The 19149-nt window shown below is 56.4% G+C and overlaps 1 protein-coding gene across 3 annotated transcripts in view; it reads left to right on the top strand.

Annotated features, from left to right (window-relative positions):
• Positions 1–19149, top strand: part of CAPZB (capping actin protein of muscle Z-line subunit beta) — a 127419-nt gene that overhangs the window by 94641 nt on the left and 13629 nt on the right. For all 3 annotated transcript variants that reach the window (XM_032863600.1, XM_032863598.1, XM_032863599.1), the window contains exons 5-6: positions 15640–15781; positions 16064–16180. In XM_032863600.1, coding sequence (XP_032719491.1) covers positions 15640–15781; positions 16064–16180 — 259 coding nt within the window. The remainder of the gene's footprint in view (positions 1–15639; positions 15782–16063; positions 16181–19149) is intronic.

Below are 19149 nucleotides of genomic sequence, written 5' to 3'. Positions count from 1 at the left end.
TCCCTGTCCCAGGGGAGGGGATGGATCCACAGAGCCAAAATACCTTGCCCGGGCTCACACAGCTGGTGAGTGGTGAACCTGGGATGGAAAGCCATCCTTATCAGGTCCAAAGTCCAAAATCTTCATTTACTCGACCCGCACTGAAGGTGCCCACCAGGTACTGGGGGTGCATCCTTAAACGTGGCAAACCATGTCCCCGCCTTCTGGGGTGTCCACTGGGGGAAGACACCACGTGTGAACGGGTGTCACAGCGGGTGGCAGGATGGGGAGTGACTCACTGCTATAAGAGGAGCGGCCAGGACAGCCTCTCCAGATCGTGACCTTGGAGCTGAGTGAAGTCAGATGCCTGGAGGGGGCTGGCCATCCGTCAAGGCTGCTTCTGCAGGCTCCTCTTGGATTCCCCAGGAGTCAAAGCAAGAGTGGTTTCTTTTACACACTAGGGTTTGAGTTATGACTTTCTGAATGAAGCGATTCGGGCGCATGGCCTTTATACTGGCCTTTGGGCCAGCCCTGGGGAAGAGCCCAGCTCTCGTCTTTGACATCTTACTTTCTTTCTCCTTCTTGCCTTATTGGTTTGCATGTGTAGTGATGCGCGCTTATCGTTAGGCTTGTCTCTTCTGTGAGGCGTTGACTGGCCAAGGTGTTCACCTCTCCTCAGGGCGGTCACACTGCTCGGGTCTACTGAGGCTTGGGACCCCCCCCCCCCCCCCCGCCCCGCTCAAGGTGTATCTCCTTATGGCACCTCCTGGAAAGACTTCCCTTCCTGGGCAGGTGTCCACCTGGAAGGTGGTGGATGAGGTGGTGATGAGGATGAGGTTGTGAGCCTGTGCTCACCTCCAGGGGGAGGTGACCTACTGGGGGCATGGGAGGGGCCGACGGGACCACTGCCGACACCCAAGTAGGAGATCAAAGCCGACAGGCCCAGAGCTAGCGGTGCTGTGGTCTTCTGCAGGCGTGGAACATGGCCCAGAGGACACCCTACTGTCCCTAGCATCAGTGTGCTGCTGCTAGTCGGGGGGTAGAGTGTTCAGGACCTCCGGGTGTTGGGGTGTGGGGTGGTCCACGTCTCCCCAAGTGACAGGCCACCACAGGGGTGGTGGTTAGAGCCATCACTGGGGATCCAGAGTCCTGTTTCAAACCACCCACTGTTATCAGAGTAATGAGGACGTTCTCCCCTGAGACCATGTGTGGAGAACATTTTCCCAGCTGGACCACACATGATGAGTTAAAACGAGACCCATTTCAGGCTAAAACTTATGAAAACAAATCTTGTATTTTTCCTTTTTTTTTTTTTTTTTAACCGTCTTGGTGCATTGCTCACCTCCAGAAGTTGTCATTCTCAGAGTGCCCTGAGTTGTTGGTGGCCACGTTGGTGACCATGGTATGGGGCCCAGAATGTGAGCTCTTCTTTTTCCTGTGGTTTTGGAGCAGAGGGAAGTCAGCCAGGAGCTAAGAGGCCGTGTCTCTGCCATAGGATGAAGGGGCAGTAGGCCACACCTTCCCTTTATCCTTTCTCTCTACCCCTTCCCATTAGAAGGACACATTCCAGGGGCACCTGGCTGGCTCAGTGGGTAGAGTGCAGGACTCTGGATCTCCGGGTTGTGAGTTTGAGCCCCACATTGGGTGTGGGATTACTTAAAAATAAAATATTCAAAAAGAACAGCAACAAAGACACATTCAGTTCCTGTGGGAAGGCTCATTCGTTGTCACCCCCAGGGAATGAAGCCGCGGAGCTCTCCTTCCGCCTGTCCTTCTGTCACTGGCAAAGGTTGCTCTGAGGGGAGGCATTCTGAGCTGCAGCAGGAGGAGCCGGCAAGGTGGCTGTGTCCCAGGCCTGGCGGGAGATGCCAGGAGGCTTGGGAGGAAGAGGGAGTGCTGCCACCATGAGCGTGGAACAGGCTCACCATTGTGTCCAGGAAGACGGGGTGAGCAAGCCCGCCATCTCCAGGGCACCCCGTTCCAAACTGGAGCTTGGCCTGCACTCCATGGGGCTTGAGGAATGGGAAGAGCAGACGTATCCCCTGTGCTAACTGGGTCTTTGAGTCCTCATGACCCTACATGTTTCAGATTCCTTCAATCCCTGTGGGTCACAGAGTTAGGACTGGGCCTACCCTGTGCTCGACTTCTTGACCACTGACCCTCTCAGGTGACTGAAGCTGCCAGGCTCCAGCCTTCGGGCTCGAATCCTCCTGTGGTGAACGCTTCGGAGAGCTTCTGGTTGTGTGGACTGCTGCTGGGAAGGGCCCTTGCTGTGCTGGGAAGGGTACTGAATTTGGCTCAGAGATTGTCTGCTTCATCCTCTGAAGGTGTGGAAATTGGACATACACGAACAACCCCCCCCCCGCGCAAGAAAAAAGGCCTAAAGTGTTCTTTCTGCCACCCCACTGGTTTATGCCCTAAGACTGGCCTTGTAGGGAGATTTTATCATCCTGACTTTTCTCCTTCTACTTGTGGACCCGTTAACCTTGTTCCTGCTGTTGATGTTCTTGCGAGGATGACTGCCAGAGACTAGAACTGAAATGTGATCCAGGCTGGGCACCTAGAGCTGCCCAGGCTTTTCCAGAGAGAGAGAGAGGGAGAGCTCGCTGTCTCCCCAGGAGCTGGTCAGAATGGTCACAGGGAGGGAGCTGGAGCCAGGGATGGGTGGACCTGGAGGCCCTCCACTTCTAACTCCCGTGGGGGCGTGGTGCCCCCTCCCCTGCCTGCACACCCCTTTCCCCCATTGTGGAAGAAATGTGCGAGTCGGGGCCCCTTGGAAGCCAGTAAAGTCTCTGCTTGCCTGACTCTCCACAGCTCCCTCACTGTGTTCTTCCCTGAGTCCCCACCATGTTTACTGATGTTGTTTTTTGCCATCGTCAGTGGCAGAAAGGGCCTGTGGTGACAGCTTTCCCTGGGGAGTGACTGTCCAACATCTGTAGGTTGCACCACCCAAGCAGTCCTGGTTTTCTGCTCAAGTAGTCCATTTGCCGCACATGCTTAGGGACGTCAAGCCTGTTCTGCGGGCCGGTCAGGCGGGTCTGCTCTCGGGCCATGCTGACTCCTCGCTGCCCTTCCCCGAGCCCTCCCGTCCTGGTCACCAGCATCCAGCCTGCTCAATTCTTGTCTACCAAGCCCCAGTGTAGTTTTCTGCCTCTGCGCGCGGGCCCAGCTCAGTCCAGGGAATGTCATCGGAACATCCTGGCATCTAGGGAGCGGGGAAGGTAGCAGAAAGGGCAGGCTCTTGGGTGGCTGGCTCATGGGATCACTTCACATTCTTTCTCGGCAAAGTTGACTGCCTTTTTAGGCCCAAGCGAGGGTAGCTCAGCAGTCACAAAACCCCACAAGGTGGTCTGCGCGTCTTCCTTGGGAGACTCGGCAGCGGGGTCTTCAGCGCAGGGTGGGCGCTTGCTGCTGTCGGAGACCTCGCACTTGTGGTGTGAGCCCCCGGTTGGCTGCCGTGAACCCCAGGATCAGTGCTTTGACTTTTTTGGGTTCCCAGGGAAAGCTTCCCAGCTCTGGCTTTCACGTTGGGTCTCACTGTTGCCTCTGTCGGCCTGGATTCTGCTGAGACCAGATGTTCTGACTGAAGGGGCTGGCACTGCTTTCGTCCAGAAATGATTACTCCCATCTGTGCCAGACATCTTGCCCCGTGCTCTGCAATCCTCGGCTCTTGGCTTGCAGCAGATAATACCTTCAAACATGCGGTTGCAATTTATTGGCCTTATAAGTTAATTTTAGTGGGTGTGCAATTGATTGAAATCAAAGCTTAATGAAGGCCAGAGTCTGGGGGGGTGGCGGAGCAGGGCAGGCAGGCGTTCTGTGTTCTTCCCCTGCTTCGGGTCTGAGATAATCTTCAAAAGACTTAATTAGCTTTTCTAATCAACCCTTCTTGTCTGGAAGAAGTTTACAGAATGAAACAAGGCTGGCGACCCTGTGGCAGTCCAGAAACCCACGAGCCTCTGGGAGCGGCTAGGGTGCTTGGTGGATGGGCTTGACCCCAGCTCCCTGCCTTTTCTCCTCTCTCGGGGGCCATGCGAGAATTGTGGTCATTTCTGCCTCTTCCTCCTGTTCTCTGGCCCTCTGTCATTTTGACATTTGGGCAACACTGACTCTGGAAGGGCAGGGTATCCTTATTCATGTGTGAAGAAGGTTCATTGCTGTGGTTTTGGGAGTCCTGGAAACTTCCATGTTCCCGGCTGCCTTCCCAGACCTTGTCCCTGGGCCCCTCAGGTCCCACCCTCCCACCCCTCACCCCCACCCCCCCACTTTCATCGGACGTCAGCATCGGGCCTGGGGGATTTCAGCATGTCTGTCCTGGTAGGAATTGCAGAAAGCAGTGGGAGCTTTTCTGAAGAGAAGGGAGCAGCAGAAGCAGGGGCAGCAGGTAGGCAATGGTGGGAGGAGCAGCTCAGACGGGAGGTGGAGACGGCCCAGGAGAAGTCTTAGGCCCACCGCCGTCCAGCCAGCTGCAGAGTCGGGAGGAGCCGGGCCCCGAGAGGGCCTGGACTTCATTCTGCCTTCCGCCCTACTCACTCGCTGACTTTGGGCCAGTAAGTGAACTCTCTGAGCCTCTGTTTCCTTATCTGTTGAGGAGGTCAAGGTCGTTCTGCTGTCTTAGGGGCTGAGGGGGGCTCGCAAGGCTTCTCTTGCACTGACTCATCGGGTCCACGTGGTGACCTTTGAGCTGTCAGGACAGGATTGTTCTCATTTTATGGTCGTTATCCTGTGGCTGTCTTATGTTCTGTGGACACAGACGCAGTGAGGTAGCAGGCCCTGGAATGCGTCACCGGCCCCAGTGGAAGGCTGCGCATTCTGGCTGGGCCTCTGCTCCCAGCCCACCCTGAGACCTCAAGTAAATCCTGTCTCGAAAACGGAGTGAAGTAGTTCCCATCTGTGGTGACAGGCGAGTATTTACGACCTCGTTATGCAGACACTGAAAACCCATCGTGCTCTGAGCACAGGGCCCAGTGGGGAGTGCCTCAGGGACAGCCCCCGCCGTCGCGGGGCTCAGATTTTCGCAGGGCTTGAAGAGGTACAGGTGCACGCAGGAGGAACGGAGCAAGCAGACAAAGTGCTTGCACGGTTTGGCAGGCCCTGGGAAGGACACACCCAGGCAGGGAGGCAGGGAAGCCTGACTTGAGGAAGGGATGGAACTGTGCGCGGATGACACTGGGTTTGCCCTGGTGCAGGAGAGAGTTCGAGTAGCCGGCGTGGAACTCCTGCCCTTGTAGCGCTGGCCTCGGCTGGTGTCCAGGAACTTGGCTTTCTGGAGGGTCCCTACCGTTCCTTGATAAGAATGGCTCGTGGTGCTTAAACTCTTCAGGCAAGCATGGTGGTTTATGCCGAGCTCCTGCTTCCCTTCTCGGAGCCTGGAATTCTGCTGTGTGCTAGGTGGACAGCACTCTGGCAGTAAAAACCCTGGTCGCCAAGTCCGTGGGCGTCCCTGTAGACAGTGTCGCACACCTGCCGGGGGAACGAAGCATGTTGTGTGCGAGCCCTGGAAGAAGAGCCACGTGCTCTCACAGACTCGTGTCCGGTTTCCTCAGGACTCTTCCCTCCTGCCTCTCCTTTGGCTGCTCCTGCCTGGTCTCCTTCGGCTGGAATGACTCCTGGTGGCAAGACTCCGTGCTGAGCCCTGTGAGCCTCTCAGTGAATCACTGAGCCTTGGGTGGTCATGAAGAGCCCAGGCTCCACCGTGGTGCCTGGCAGGAGCAGGGGGAGGACGGCTTTGGTCCTAACTACTCGTCCCTCAGTCTGGCTGGGTGAAGTCTGTAGCTTAAGGTCGCCCAGTGCCTCCACAACCAGAAACAGCTGGCCATTAGCTTCGGTTTCTGGAGTCACAACTCCAGCCCCCCAGGAAGTGGGTGACAGCACTGAGCAGGAAGGCGTGAAGGGGTGGCGGATCGTGCGGGAAAGTTCTGGAGCTGGATGGAGCCTGGGCCATTTGGTTTGGCCCCTCTGCCCTCTGTCCCTGCGCCTCCCCATAGGTCTGATGGCTCGTGATGGAGAACACTTTTTGTTCCTGCCCAGAGGTGTGGGACCTCTTCCCAGATAGGAAGGTCTCCCGTAGGCCCTGCGACGGGCCCCGCGTGCCAAATGTGCTGCGCTCCAGGGACCGCCGGGCGGGGCCGGGGTCTGCGTCTGGCTTTTCACTTGTCGGCACCGTAATTAGTACTTGGGTTTTCGCATGTATTATTGTATCTTCGGCCACGAGTACAGAGGCCTCTGAGAACTGCCCCGCCTGCTGCGGGACTCCAGCTTGCCACTTCTCAGGCTTGTGTGAAAGTGCTGGAAGCACTTAATGGGGAAACCTGGGCCCCGCTCGGTTGTGCTGTTGTAACTGACTAGGGAAACGGGTCGAGAGGGTCCTGTTGGCTTTCCAAGGGATGGGGTTGCTGAGCTGGTCTGTGTCCTGCCCTGACAGTATTGAGTTTCAGCTCTCCCGTGCCACCGCTCTGAAGCAGAGGTGTCTGCCGTGGTTTCTCGAGCCCCTAAAGAGAGGGTCTGGACGAGCCTGCAGGATGCCCCCAGCCTGCAGGCCAGGGATGGGACCCCTTCGGCTGGCATCCTAAGGCTGCAGCTCTGGGTTTGGTGGCCGTGGCATGCACCGTCTGACTTTTATCTGCTAAAATAAAGTTAAACGAAAAGCAGGAGTGTGCAAAACACCATTTTGTTAACAAACACGGTCCCACAGATCATCAGCATCAGGGACTCTGATTCCTTTAGAACTTTTGGGTTCTTGCAAACTATATGGCACACGGTCACACTCTGGATTGTGCTGATCCACGTGCTGGGGTGCCAATGCCCATGTGGAAGGAGGGCCCAGGTCCATCCGATGGTCAAGCTGTGCTCTTGGCTGTGCTGCCTCCCAGGCTCCTGGTAGACCCATCTTTGTCAGGAGGCTGCTTTGTGCAGGTATCCAGGGTGGGTAATCTTACGAAGGTTCAGCCAGCAGGCCCTCGTGGCCTCATTGAGGTGGGGGACCCTCCTTCACAGACGTCCCAGAGCTGGGTGCTCAGTGGTGAGCTCCCGCCTCCCGGCCGCTCAGTATAGTGTCCTTTGTTCCTCTGACTTTCTTCCTGACCTTGAACTAGCACTGCGTACAGCATGGTTATGGGTGTTCATCTTTACCAAATTCAACCTCACAGTCTGAGCCAAGGCCCCGAGCCCAGCTGCCCACCTGCACTGCTGTGGTAGCCCTCGCACACGGGGCCAGCCAGACCCCAGGGCTGGTCACAGCGGCCCTCTTCTCGGCCCCGTGGCTGGGGCACCTTTCTTTCACTCTCGGGGTTTTCTTAATAATGTGTTCAGAGCCCTTGACACAGAATGGGTTCCCATCAACGGCAGCTCCTGGATGAGAGCCGTGGGCCTGCACCTCCAGAAGGCCTGGGTTGTCGACATTCTCGAGTCGTGGGCCAAGCGAGCCGGCAGGATTGTCATCAGGGGCCCGGAGAGCCAGGAGATGGTCGCAGTGGTGCCAAGCGTGGACGGCTCGCTCGGGTCCCAGAGGCAGGTCTGGAGCCCCTGCAGCAGCTCCCTTGTTTCTAGAGAGGCCTTTGTGGTGTGTCTGCAAGTAGAAAACTGTAAAAACCCCGTGACGGGCTATAAAGGGCGGCAGCTGGGATCCAGATGGCGCGTCGACAGGCGAGCGGCATGAAAGCCACACGTGCCTGAGCCAGTCGGTGTGCTTGCTCGGGACCGGCACACCTGTGTGTCCTGAAGGGCATTTCCGCAGAATCGCTGTCCCGTGTCCACGGACGGGCTCAGACACGTGCTGCAAACTGTGGTGAAGACGCAGGAGGACAGTTGGGGTCTCAGCACGCATCTGCCAGCCCAGAGCCAGGTGCCTGCCTTTCTCCATTTTGGGCAGAGCCAACGGCAGCCCCCAGGGAAGTGCGGATAGGACCATCCTCACAGGGCAGGCGAGACCTTGGCTAAGATTAGGAGGAGGGAGGAGTTGTGCCCTTCTCGGCCCAGAGAGAGAGACTTGGGGATTTGGACGGCCGCCAGTGGCTGTGAATGTCTTGCGGTTTCCTGCGTGTTTCCTGCCGCCTCCACTGGGGTCTCACGGGTGCGCCCCAGCAGAAGCTGGGACACCGGCGTGGCGGGGAGAGCCCGCAGTCCCCAGACCCTCAGAGTCATGGCCGTCGGCCTGTCTCCTCTGGCTCTCTGTGGGCTCTCAGAAGCTGCATCGTCGGGCAGCACCCACGTCCCTCTGTCAGGCAGGGAGGATGCTTAGCCTCTCGTGGTGATGGGTTTGGAGCCGGTGAGGAAGGAATGTTGGTCTACGCTGCGAGGAAGGAGGCCGGGTGTTACATGCCTCTCCAAGCAAATGGGAGGTTGTTCTTTCCCCCGGGCTAGAACTGAATTGTTCGCACCTGTGGGAACCACGTGCCTTTTTAGGTTGTGAGGACGTCCAAGGTTGACCAGAAAAACTAACTGCAGTCGGCAACCGGCTCCCTCAGTCTCTGTTTTAGGCCGGGAGGAGACAAGAAGGTATTGTTCTGAGGCCAGACCCCAGGCGCCGGTGGAGTGGCTCTGCCTCGGGGTTTTGTTCTCCTTGTCTTTGCCATACACTCACTCCGCGAGCATGGGGGTTTCCGTTGGAACGAGGGCCCACGTGACCTCCTTGTCACTGTCATGACCAAGTGCCAGACACAGTAAAGAGTATCCCTCAAGTCTCACCGCTGCTCCTTGGCGAGACCCCAGAAGCACGACAGACTGGACATGACCCACAGAGTAGGGAAGGAAGAACTTCATGTAATCTGACAGTTTGGGATGTTTTAAGGGACAGTTTTCCTAGTTTGGGACGGGATCCCAGAAGGATTCCACTTGTTCTAAGTGGACTGACACTAAAATTGTGTAGTCTGAACTCCTTTCTGGCATTTCTGCTGCCGCCGCCTCATCTGTTCCCTCTTCCATCCCTCATCCACCCTGGTGGGCCCTGTCATCTCCAGCCAGATCTGAGGCCATGGGAGTTCCTGCCTTGAGACTGTCCCCCAGCTTGAAAGAAATGTCCAGGGACACCTGGGTGGCTCAGTCAGTTAAGCGTCTACCTCAGCTTCAGTCATGATCCTGGGGTCCTGGGATTGAGTCCCACATCGGGCTCCCTGCTCAGTGCGGAGTCTGCGTCTCCCTCTCCTTCTGACTGCCTCTCTCCCTGCTTGTGCTCTCTTTCTTTCACTGCCAAATACATAAATAAAGTCTTCTTAAAAAAAAAAAAAAAAAAGAAAAAAAAATGCCCAGGCCGTAAGCATCCTTCCGAGTTGACCATTCTTTTCTCCACAGAAGCCTCGCTCCAGCCTCTGGGACTCTCGGGAGCGGGAGCATAGAACGCAGCATAGAACGCGGTTGTGTACTCGTCTGGCTTGCGCCCTATTTTTGGGTATATTCCCACACGTAAGGATGTCCCAAGGAAGGGTAGCTTGGATAGGACACTAACAACAGACTCAGAATCCCCGAAGGTACATTGAAATGGTGAAGCCATGACTCTGAGAATTAAATACAACAGGTCTGAGTGGAAAATGACATTCTCGGGTCCAGCGTACCACGTACTTAAAAATCTAGGATGTGGGAAACAATTTTATGACAACACGTTAAGAAGAAACATTGCATCGGAGATGAGCGCAAGCTCTTCTGTGTCCATGTGAGTGGGGCATGGGGGCCAAGAGCGCGGCTTCGGCCCTGGGCTCCCGGGTGGAGCAGTAGCCTCATACCTGAGCGGTGCGCTGCTCCCCTTGCTGTGCACTGGGTACATCAGTGCAGGGCATTGATTTCTCGGACCCCTACAGTAGAGGGTAGCCAAGGTGCGGGGACTTAAAATCATGTCTTACGAGCAATAACGTGACAATGGGAAGGCCAGAGAAGAGAAATCTTGGGGTTTATGTAAGCTGTCTTTAGATATTTCAAAGGACTACATGAGAGAAGGGCATTAAATTCTTCTTTTGTGTGGTTATGGGCACATTTTCACTCCAGTCCAGTGCAAACTGTTTGAACGCTTCAAAACGAAAACAGTGGCCTTGGTAAACTAGTGAGTTCTCTGTCACTGGAGGCATGTAAGCAGAGTTTTGACCAACTTAAGATGTTGGTAATTGGTGCTGTGGTGCTCAGGGTCTGCCTCACACGGGCCCTGATACAGCCACTACATCCTGGGCAGTCTGAGCTCGGAAAGACCCCACTGAGCCTGCAATCCAGCTCCTTCGTTTTGCAAATGGGAAAACAGTCTTTGGCATCACACTGGTGCCAGATAAATATTCCTTGCCTTTCTCTTGGCATAGTCACACTCCAGCATCGGGGAGGGGGGTGCTCACCTTATGATGCCCCTGACTTGTCTTGGGGGCTTGGGAGTGATGGTGTGGGCCTCTGCGTCTGCTCCAGCCTCCTGGCCCAGCTCCCACGTGGCAAAAAGGTGAATCTGAGTGAAGCCAGCCGGGGCCGGCTCCCAGCAGGTGTGTCCTGGCTGTGGTGAACTGGGAGGGTCGTGGCAGGTGACTCATCACCTGCTGGGGGCCTCCGTCTTGGGAGCACAGATCTGGCTCTTCTCCCTGGAGGGGATTTGAAAGGAAGGAGTGAAAGCCGACGAGGTCACAGTCCTTTCCAGTCCCATCTTCCCCGTTGGGTGTGCAGTCCGGTGTTGGCTGAGACTGGGGCTTGGGTAATGCAGGCTCACAGCTCACACTCCCAGAACCAGCGTCCGTGCTAGGTCTCCACACACGGCCTGGCTTTGCTCACTCCATAAAGCTTCGGGGGCCGGGATATTTTCTTTCCTCCTTTCTTTTTGTGAAGTAGGTCTTTTTTTTTTTTTTTTTTTTTTTTTTTAATTTTTTTTTTTAAGATTTTATTTATTTATTTGCCAGAGAGAGAGAGGGAGAGAGAGCGAGCACAGGCAGACAGACAGAATGGCAGGCAGAGGCAGAGGGAGAAGCAGGCTCCCTGCCGAGCAAGGAGCCCGATGTGGGACTCGATCCCAGGACGCTGGGATCATGACCTGAGCCGAAGGCAGCTGCTTAACCAACTGAGCCACCCAGGCGTCCCGTGAAGTAGGTCTTTTTGCGTGGGAGGTGTTATGTTTTCCCTCTGGGGGCGTCCTATGGTTGAAAAGTTATGGACACAGAATCCGTGTCCGTGATTGTGACATGATTCAGGAGCAGGAGTCATTTTCTGGGCGAAATGATGCTGAACTCCGAGGACAGGACAGTTAACTGGCACGTTGGCCTTTTAGTTGGTCCACGTTCAGGCATCAACTGATGATAGAGTGTGAACGTGACCGGGTGCTTCATGGTAATCGTGCTGCTGCAGAGCTAGCCCTGCCGGTCACGCCACGTGCTCCCGGCTGGTCCAGGGCACTGACCAGCTTGGGTCAGTGGGGCCCTGATCTTGAGCTTACAGAACCCGTATCTGCATGTTGAAATCGAGTACAGTTTCCAGACTTGGGGAGCCAATGCGTAGCTGCCCCGGCTCCTTGGTGCCGCTGTCTGAATTCCCTGCCCTTCCTTTGCCTTAGGGCACCTTCACCCTCGGGGCGCCCGGCTGACTCCCGGCAGTGGAGCCCGCGACCCTTGAGCTCTCGGTCGTGAGTTCGGGCCCCATGTTGGGAGCAGTGTTTTCTTTGAGAAAAATCATTTAAACAAATAAAATATTGGGGGGGCAGGTGAAAAAGAAAAACCAGAGAGTTAGTGTTTTCGGTTACCGGGAAAGTGTTGGAAGCTGCCGAGACTGTGTGTGATTGAATGGGTTTGCTCTTCCGTGAGACCAGCACGGAGGCTGACTCCGCTCTGTCCTTCTCCCCCAGCTGTGTTCCTGGAGCTTCCCGAGGCCCCACTGCCCCATGGGTCAAGGCCCCCCGGGGGCTGGGGTGCTCCTCCAGTGTCCCTGCGTTCTGTCCCTGCGTTGTCCACCTCCCGTATCGTTCACCTCCTCACTGGCTGTGGGTTTCAGGCCTAAGAAGAGCCCGTGCTTTTGTCTTTGGGCCTCTGTGCCTTAACGTTCTCTGAGCTGCTCTCTTGACCAGCGCGTTCACCGCAGGAACTCCGGGCCTTGCCTCACACAGCAGTGCCGTGGCCGTGGGTGCTGGGCCTGTCCCCCCACCCTCCCTGGATGGCTGGGGCCGATGAAGCGATCCAGAGCTGGCAGAGCCCCGGGTAGGGCCAGGTGGCTTCCTCTGTAGCCCGCTCTCGGTCCCGGGCCCCATTTGGTCATTGGTTCACGTCGATGTATGTGCAAGGGCCCAGGCGTGGGGCGGTGGCGGTGGTGGAGCCCCCTTATTGGAATGGCATGTTAGCGTTTAAACAATATTAATACTATTTGACTCATTAAGTATACAAAGGCCAGTTAAAGTGCTTCCATGTGTGAGCTGTTAGTTCTGGCGGGCGACTCCTCAGATGGCTTCATGTGGTTTCAGACAACATTTTAGCACATTCTTAAAATACCCACAAAAGCCTTTATGTAAAAACTCATAAATGTGAGCCACATAAAAATTATTTTTTTCCTGTTTCATGTCATTATGATCAAAGTACAGTAGGTAAGAATAAATTTTCAAAAACTTGTTGAGGTCCCTCTTTAATTAATGCTTCACTCGCAGAGCAGAGCCGTAAACCATGTAATGGGGGGCTGTCTGTATGCCCCGCAGCCACCCTGCCATCGGCCTGCTCACCACGGCCCTGGCGGCGCTTGCCAGAGAGGCTGGCGTTTCTGGGAGATCCTGATCCGGCCCCTCCTCATGGCACAGCCCCGTGCTCCCTTTGTCTTGGAGCGTCAGGTTGAGACTTGCTGCCGCCCCGGTCTCTGGAGATGCCCTTTGGTGAATGGAATGCGGGTCCGTCGTTGAATTGTTGTGGTGTTGGGGCCCTGCCTGCGGAGCCCGGGTCTCAGCTCGCCCGTCTCACCCCGCTGAGGAACACCCTGACGACGGGAGAGGGAGTAGATTCCTAGCCAGGACGACGGCATCGCCTCCGACGTGGCTGCCATTCCTTTGTGGCAGATCCGACCGACTGTAAATTAGGGTACTAGCTGGTGGAATACGACCTCAGCTGCAAAAAACAATTACCGAGATCGTGTGGCTCCCGGGAGAAGCGCTAATGAGTCCCTGCCAAGCACAGAGACCGAACTCAACACGGCACCGTGGCTCTGCTTGTCGTTTCGTAGAAGTTAGGCATCTGGACAAAGACTGGAAGGGGATTTGGAAAAATGAGATTTATGGGATAAGTTGATACATGGTATTTTGGGCTAATTTTTCAGTCTCCCTGTTTTAGAATGTCCTTGCAATGAATTGCTTAGTTTTGGAGAAAAGAAGAGCAGTAGAGGTCAGAGTTAAGTTTGCATTTTGCCTTCCTGGTCTCCAGCATCTTGGCACCTTGGGTCCGGTCACTGTGGCCCACAGAGGAAACTGAGGATGCCAGGGAGAAGCTGCCCGGAGTGGGAGCCGGGCCACTGGGTGGGGCGCTGGAGTGGAAACGGCCAGTTCCACCTTATAAAACATAATGCGGTTGTTCATTTTCCGGAAGAAAATAAATCTAAGGGATGGGACAGAGGGGATGGACTGCAGCTGCCTGGCGCTTTGGAGCAGGTCTCCAGGCGACATCATCAGGGGCTCTCGGGCCCCCAGAGTCTCCCTGGGCTCCCTTCTGGGGCAGCCTGGCCCGCTTTCCCTGGTATCCTGGCACACAGAGGGCGTGGGGCCTTAGACAAGACCAGTGCCGCTCTCTGGTCATGGGTATCGAGCCACACGCTGTGGGGGGCGGAAGGGGAGAATGACCACTGGGTGTCCGCCTTTACTCCTGGCTGGCCAGCGGCAAGAAGGGATTATTGGCCCTTCCTTCAGACCAGCACGAGAGAAGCTGCAGATTTAGAGCTTCCCTTTTGATGTGGGGCTGCTCTCCCTACAAGCCAGCCAAGGGGGAAGCCGAGTGCTGGAGCAGCCCTCCGTGTCCGGCAGGACTGGGATCACGTTAGCTGGGCTGCTCTTCCCTCGGTGGTGCTGGTGTGACTCCTAGGGAACTTGGATCTCTGGATTCTGTTCCATGCCCACCCGCCCATCGTGTGTGTGCTCTGCGTTGCACTGGCCTGGAGCCGGTCCCCTCCGTGTGTCTGTCCAGCAGGCCCACTCACCGGGCGTCCACTGCACCAGCCCCGCCTCCCAGGGTGACCAGGGCTGTGAGGGTGGGCAGTGGGGTGAATCTCATTGGACAGCTTAATCACCCTGGAACCTGTGGGGACGGAGAGGCAGAGACAGGATGTGGCGGCCGCGGCGGGCTGGAACCCCAGCGGGCAGGGGAGCAGACCTCGTGTGCAGCCTTTGGGCCCCCACGGGCCCTGCGGTGGGTTGGCCCCGTGGCACCTTATGGCTCAGCAGGAGGCTGTGGTTCTCACAGGGAAAGACGCTTCCTTTGCTCTGATTGTTACAAAGAATTCTTGTGTACCCTTCACCCACATTCTCGAAATGTTAGCATTAATCATGTGTATTTTTATTATGTAACAGCTTTATTGAGAATTCACGGACCTGTTTATTTTTAGTACGTATTTTTGTTACTAAAATCAATAATAGTCTTTAGTCAGATTATTTACTTTCCTATTTTTTTTGTATCTCAAGAGTCCTATAAAGTAGGTATTACCGTTCTTATTTCATAATGAAATGAAGGCCCAGTTCAGATGGTTGGTCCCTGGGAGCACTTAATAAAGAGTTGGCGGCTGGGGAAGGTGCGGCCGCGGCTGGTCGTGGGGGGGCCTGTGCCACACCCCCCACCACACACAGCCCCTGCTTGCTGCCACACGTGTGCTGCTGGCCCGGTTCCTCCACGTGTGAGCCTGTGCTCACACACAATAGCGCCCTCCTGGCGGGGCCCAGCGTGCCTGCCACACTGTGGATGCCGAGGTTAATTGGGGTCAGAGAGGCCATAGACGCACTGGTGAAGAACATGCCAGGCCACAGAGACGCGTGTTTTCCAGTGTTCCGGTTGGTCGGCGGCGGAGTTTGAGGCCCCACACAGCAGCTGGTGACCCACCTCCGCCCCCGGCAGCCCGGCTCTGCCATGCTGTCGCCTTGAGTCTCTTGGATTTGGGACCCTGGCCTGATTTCCTTTTCTCCTCTGGCCTTTTCTTGTGTTTGTTCTTAGGAGTTTTTCCGTGTCGACTCAGACCTGAGTATGGAGCTCTGCCCTAAGCTCAGCCCTACATTTCCGGCTCCAAAAGACCAACAGAAACCCAGGCAGCTGGGGCTTGGAGGGAGGCGGGGAGAGTTGGGGGGGCTCAGGGTGGGGAGGAGTGTGCTACTATGGGTTTTTTCCCCTTTATCCCCCCTGTGAAATAGCCATCCCGGAAGGTAGCAGTGACCCCCATCGAATGTCCATCCCATGTCACACACTTTGCTGGGTCCTTCCTCTGGAAGGAACGTGCAGCCAGAGAAGTTTTGTAAGCTTGCCCAAGACCGCAAAGCCCAAGTTAGTGGCAGAGCTCGAACTCCAGTTCATCCTGAGCCCCTGGTCTTTCCAGGACCCCTGCCCCCAACCAGGACATGCGCAAGAGTCAGGCCCGGAACCATCACAGGGAGGGAGGGAGGGTCCTTCCTTCCAGACATTCAGGAGAAGCTTTGCCGAATGAAACCCTGGGCTGATCTGTAATCCGATCGGCTTGGCGTCTCATGGGCACGTGGCCTGTTTCCGGCAGGTACTTTGAAGGCGGCGTCTCATCTGTCTACCTCTGGGATTTGGATCATGGCTTTGCTGGAGTGATTCTCATAAAGAAGGCTGGAGACGGATCCAAGAAGATCAAGGGCTGCTGGGATTCCATCCACGTGGTAGAAGTGCAGGTACACTCCCCGGCAGACCTGTCTCTCGAAGCGGTGGGAGGATGCTGTGATCCGTAAACCCCGGTCACTCCTAGAATGCCGCAGAGCCAGTTCGATTAAGATGAATCGGGATTGCAGTGGTCACTAACGATAAAGACCCTGTGGTTGCAGAGTCGGTCCCTTTAGAGACCAGCCAGGGTTTTATAAGGTCATGCTGTGGCTCCACATCCAAGGAAGGGACATGTGAGAATGACCCCAGCTCAGGCTCAACCCTGGGGTTCTGACCTCTGTCTCCTCCCACAGGAGAAATCCAGTGGTCGCACCGCCCATTACAAGCTGACCTCCACCGTGATGCTCTGGCTGCAGACCAACAAATCCGGCTCCGGCACCATGAACCTCGGAGGCAGCCTGACCAGACAGGTAGGGGCAGCAGGGGCAGCCTCTGTGTCCGACAGGATCTCCACGGAGTCAGAGATCCGGTCCTGAGGGCTTTTACTTTTGGGTCAAGGTATTTACATTAAAACGTTCCTGGGACAGTTAGGATGGACTCCTGATAAGGTAGAATGAATAAATGTCACTGCTGTGACTTCGATCCCTCCGGTGCGGACCCTTAGTTGCAAGTGGCAGATGTAAAACCCTGCCATTAAGCAAAAATGGAAACAAGGCAGTTCAGCCAACTGAGGAATTCAGGGTTTCTGTGGTGTGACTGGGCCTAGGACGTCAGGACGCCAGGAGCGCTGTGGTGAGCCCCGGGCTGTCCCGGAGGAAAGAGCTTCTCTTTCAAAATTCGGTCTGCCCTAAGCCCAGAAATGTCTCCCTGGCTTCAGTTACTTGTATCCACCAAAGAATCACCCCCCCTTTTTTTTTAAAGATTTTATGTATTTGTGAGAGAGAGTGCGTGCGCACAAGCAGGGGGAGTGGCCGGGAGAGGGAGAAGCAGGCTCCCAACTGAGCAGGGAGCCCGATGCAGGGCTCCAACCCAGGACCCTGGGGTCATGACTGAGCGACCCAGGCATCCCCACAGAATCTTCCCGAGGCTGAGGGGCACGAAGCCGTCCAGCCAGTGTGCAGGTTGTGTGGCTGCCAGGCTTGGTATCGATTGAAAAGGGGGTGGTTTCCTGTAGTCAAATCCGGCTGCTTCTCGACAGCGGGGGGAGGCTGTGGGCCGGCAGCGGGCGCCTGGCACCCATGGGGGTGCTTTGTGCAGAGAACCAACGGGCGTTCTCTCGCCAGTGGGGGCGGGCGGCAGGCTGCTGGGGCATCGTAGCCAGCGTCTCTGGAAAGGAGCCAAAGGGCTGAAGTCGAGCTGAGGACCCACGTAAGCGGGTCTGCGGGCCTTCCCGCAGCTGCCCTGTCGCGGCTGGGACGCAGCGAGCCCTGGGCGGCACCTGGCCTCCCGCCCGGCGGAGTGGAGCACCGGCCCCCACCTGCTGTGCTCCCGGCCTGGCCGACGACACTGCCCAGAGCCCTTGTGTGTCGGTGAGAACAAGACGCTGTCAGGCCCCTCACGCTCCTTCCCCGCAAGAAGATGCTACCTTAGTCGCAGGCCACCCCCCTCCCCCGCCCCGTGTGCCGGTCGCCGGCAGGCAAGCCGAGTCTGCCAGCCTTCTTCCCTGGCAGCCTGAGGACGCCTGCCTGTCCGCCTGCAGCCTGGTCCCAGACCGGCGTCAGCAGCACCAGATAGCTCGTCGGACACGCAGGCATCTTTGGCCCTACCCTGACCCCCCACCCTGGGATCTAAATGTAACATTTTCTAGGTAATCTCTGTGCACATTGACAACCGACACACCTCTTTCAGGCTCCGCACCCCTCCCCCCCCCCCAAACACACACACAGTTCTCTGCGCACTGGCGGGGCGGCCTACAGTTCGGCTTCCTCCGACACTGTCCACCTGAAGTGGGCGTCAGAGCCCACAGGGGAAGGGCTTAGCCCACAAGACTGCCCCCCGACAGATGCCAGCGTCAAGTCCAGGGTGTCCCCTGTGCTCCTGACCAACCAGCTGCGAATCCTCCTGGGGTTCGAGTACTTTGCTGGAGTGGCCCACAGTGACTCGGGAACCCCATGGACTCGTTAGATGGGCGCAGCCTGACAGAGGGAGCAGAGGAGACAAATCAGCCGCCCGTGAGGGGATGTGTCACGTGAGGTCTTAAAGGAGTTTCTGTCCTCTCGGAGTGGAGCTTGGGGCCCAGCATGGTGGCACTGGGAAACGTTCTTTGAAGCCCTCTTCTCCCCTGCCTGGAAATCGGGGGGACTGAGAGTTCCTTGGGCCACCAGCCCCCATTTTGAGGCGCTTTCCAAAATCACCTCGTTAACACAAGCCCAGTCGTTGTGGGAAAGGGGCTCTTTTTTTTTTTTTTTTTTTTTTATTTGACAGACAGTACGAGCAGGAAGAGAGGCAGAGGGGGAAGCAGGCTCCCCGCTTAGCAGAGAGCCCAATGCGGGGCTCGATCTCAGGGTCCTGGGATCGTGACCTGAGCTGAAGGCAGAGGCTTAACCCACTGAGCCACCCAGGCGCCCCATGGGAAAGGGGCTCATTATGAGTAACAAGATCCTCTGGGCGCCTGGGTGGCTCTGAAGTGACTTCAGGAACGGAGGCCAGGAGGCCGGCAGAAGATGGTCCCAAGGTAGCTCAGGAGATTCCAGAGGCTTGGGGAGCCATGAGCCAGGAACCGTGGACCGAGATCAGTAAACGTGAGGCGTGTGTTTTGCTCATCTGAATGAATGTGTATATTTCTTACGGGCCAGGATGTCCCCACTTCCACGTGCCTCTCACCGGTCTTCTGCTTCGGTGTCCTTACTGCCCCGTGTCCAGGGTGTCCCCTCCACATAGGTCTCAGGTGAGCTGCGAGCTGGTTCCCCCAGAGCAGACTCCTCTTACTTTCCGGTTCAGGTGCCCTTCAGATGCTCCTACATGTATGTCTGCATGTAGGAGCCCTGACAGCCCCATCCCAAGGGGTAGCCTTTGCCTGGTGCCCATGCCGCACGTTGCGGTGTCTCCATGGGAAGGGAGGAGAAGGCACAGACCCAGGAACATCTGGTGTCCCCGAAGTCAGCCGTGGCCGCAGCACCGTGCCCTGGAGAGCACCCTCCAGGGGAGGCTCCCCAGGCCAGTCATGTATGACCTCCCTGTGGTGCCTTTGGACAGCAGATACCCTTTTATTTTTAAGAGTGTACTTATTTATTTGACAGAGAGAGAGCACAAGCAGGGGGAGGGGCAGAGGCAGAGAGAGAAGCAGACTCCCTGCTGAGCAGGAAGCCCAACATGGGGCTCCATCCCAGAACCCCGGGATCATGACCCGAGCTGAAGGCAGACACCTAACCGACTGAGCCACTCAGGCACCCTGAGCAGGTATCTTCTTTTTTCTCTTTTTCTTTTTTTAAGATTTGAG

The sequence above is a fragment of the Lontra canadensis genome, unplaced genomic scaffold, assembly GCF_010015895.1.
Source record: "Lontra canadensis isolate GAN:19392208 unplaced genomic scaffold, GSC_riverotter_1.0 scaffold25, whole genome shotgun sequence".
Classification (NCBI taxonomy): domain Eukaryota; kingdom Metazoa; phylum Chordata; class Mammalia; order Carnivora; family Mustelidae; genus Lontra; species Lontra canadensis.
Note: the sequence above shows the minus strand (reverse complement) of the source record. Positions and strands in the feature narration are given on the sequence as shown.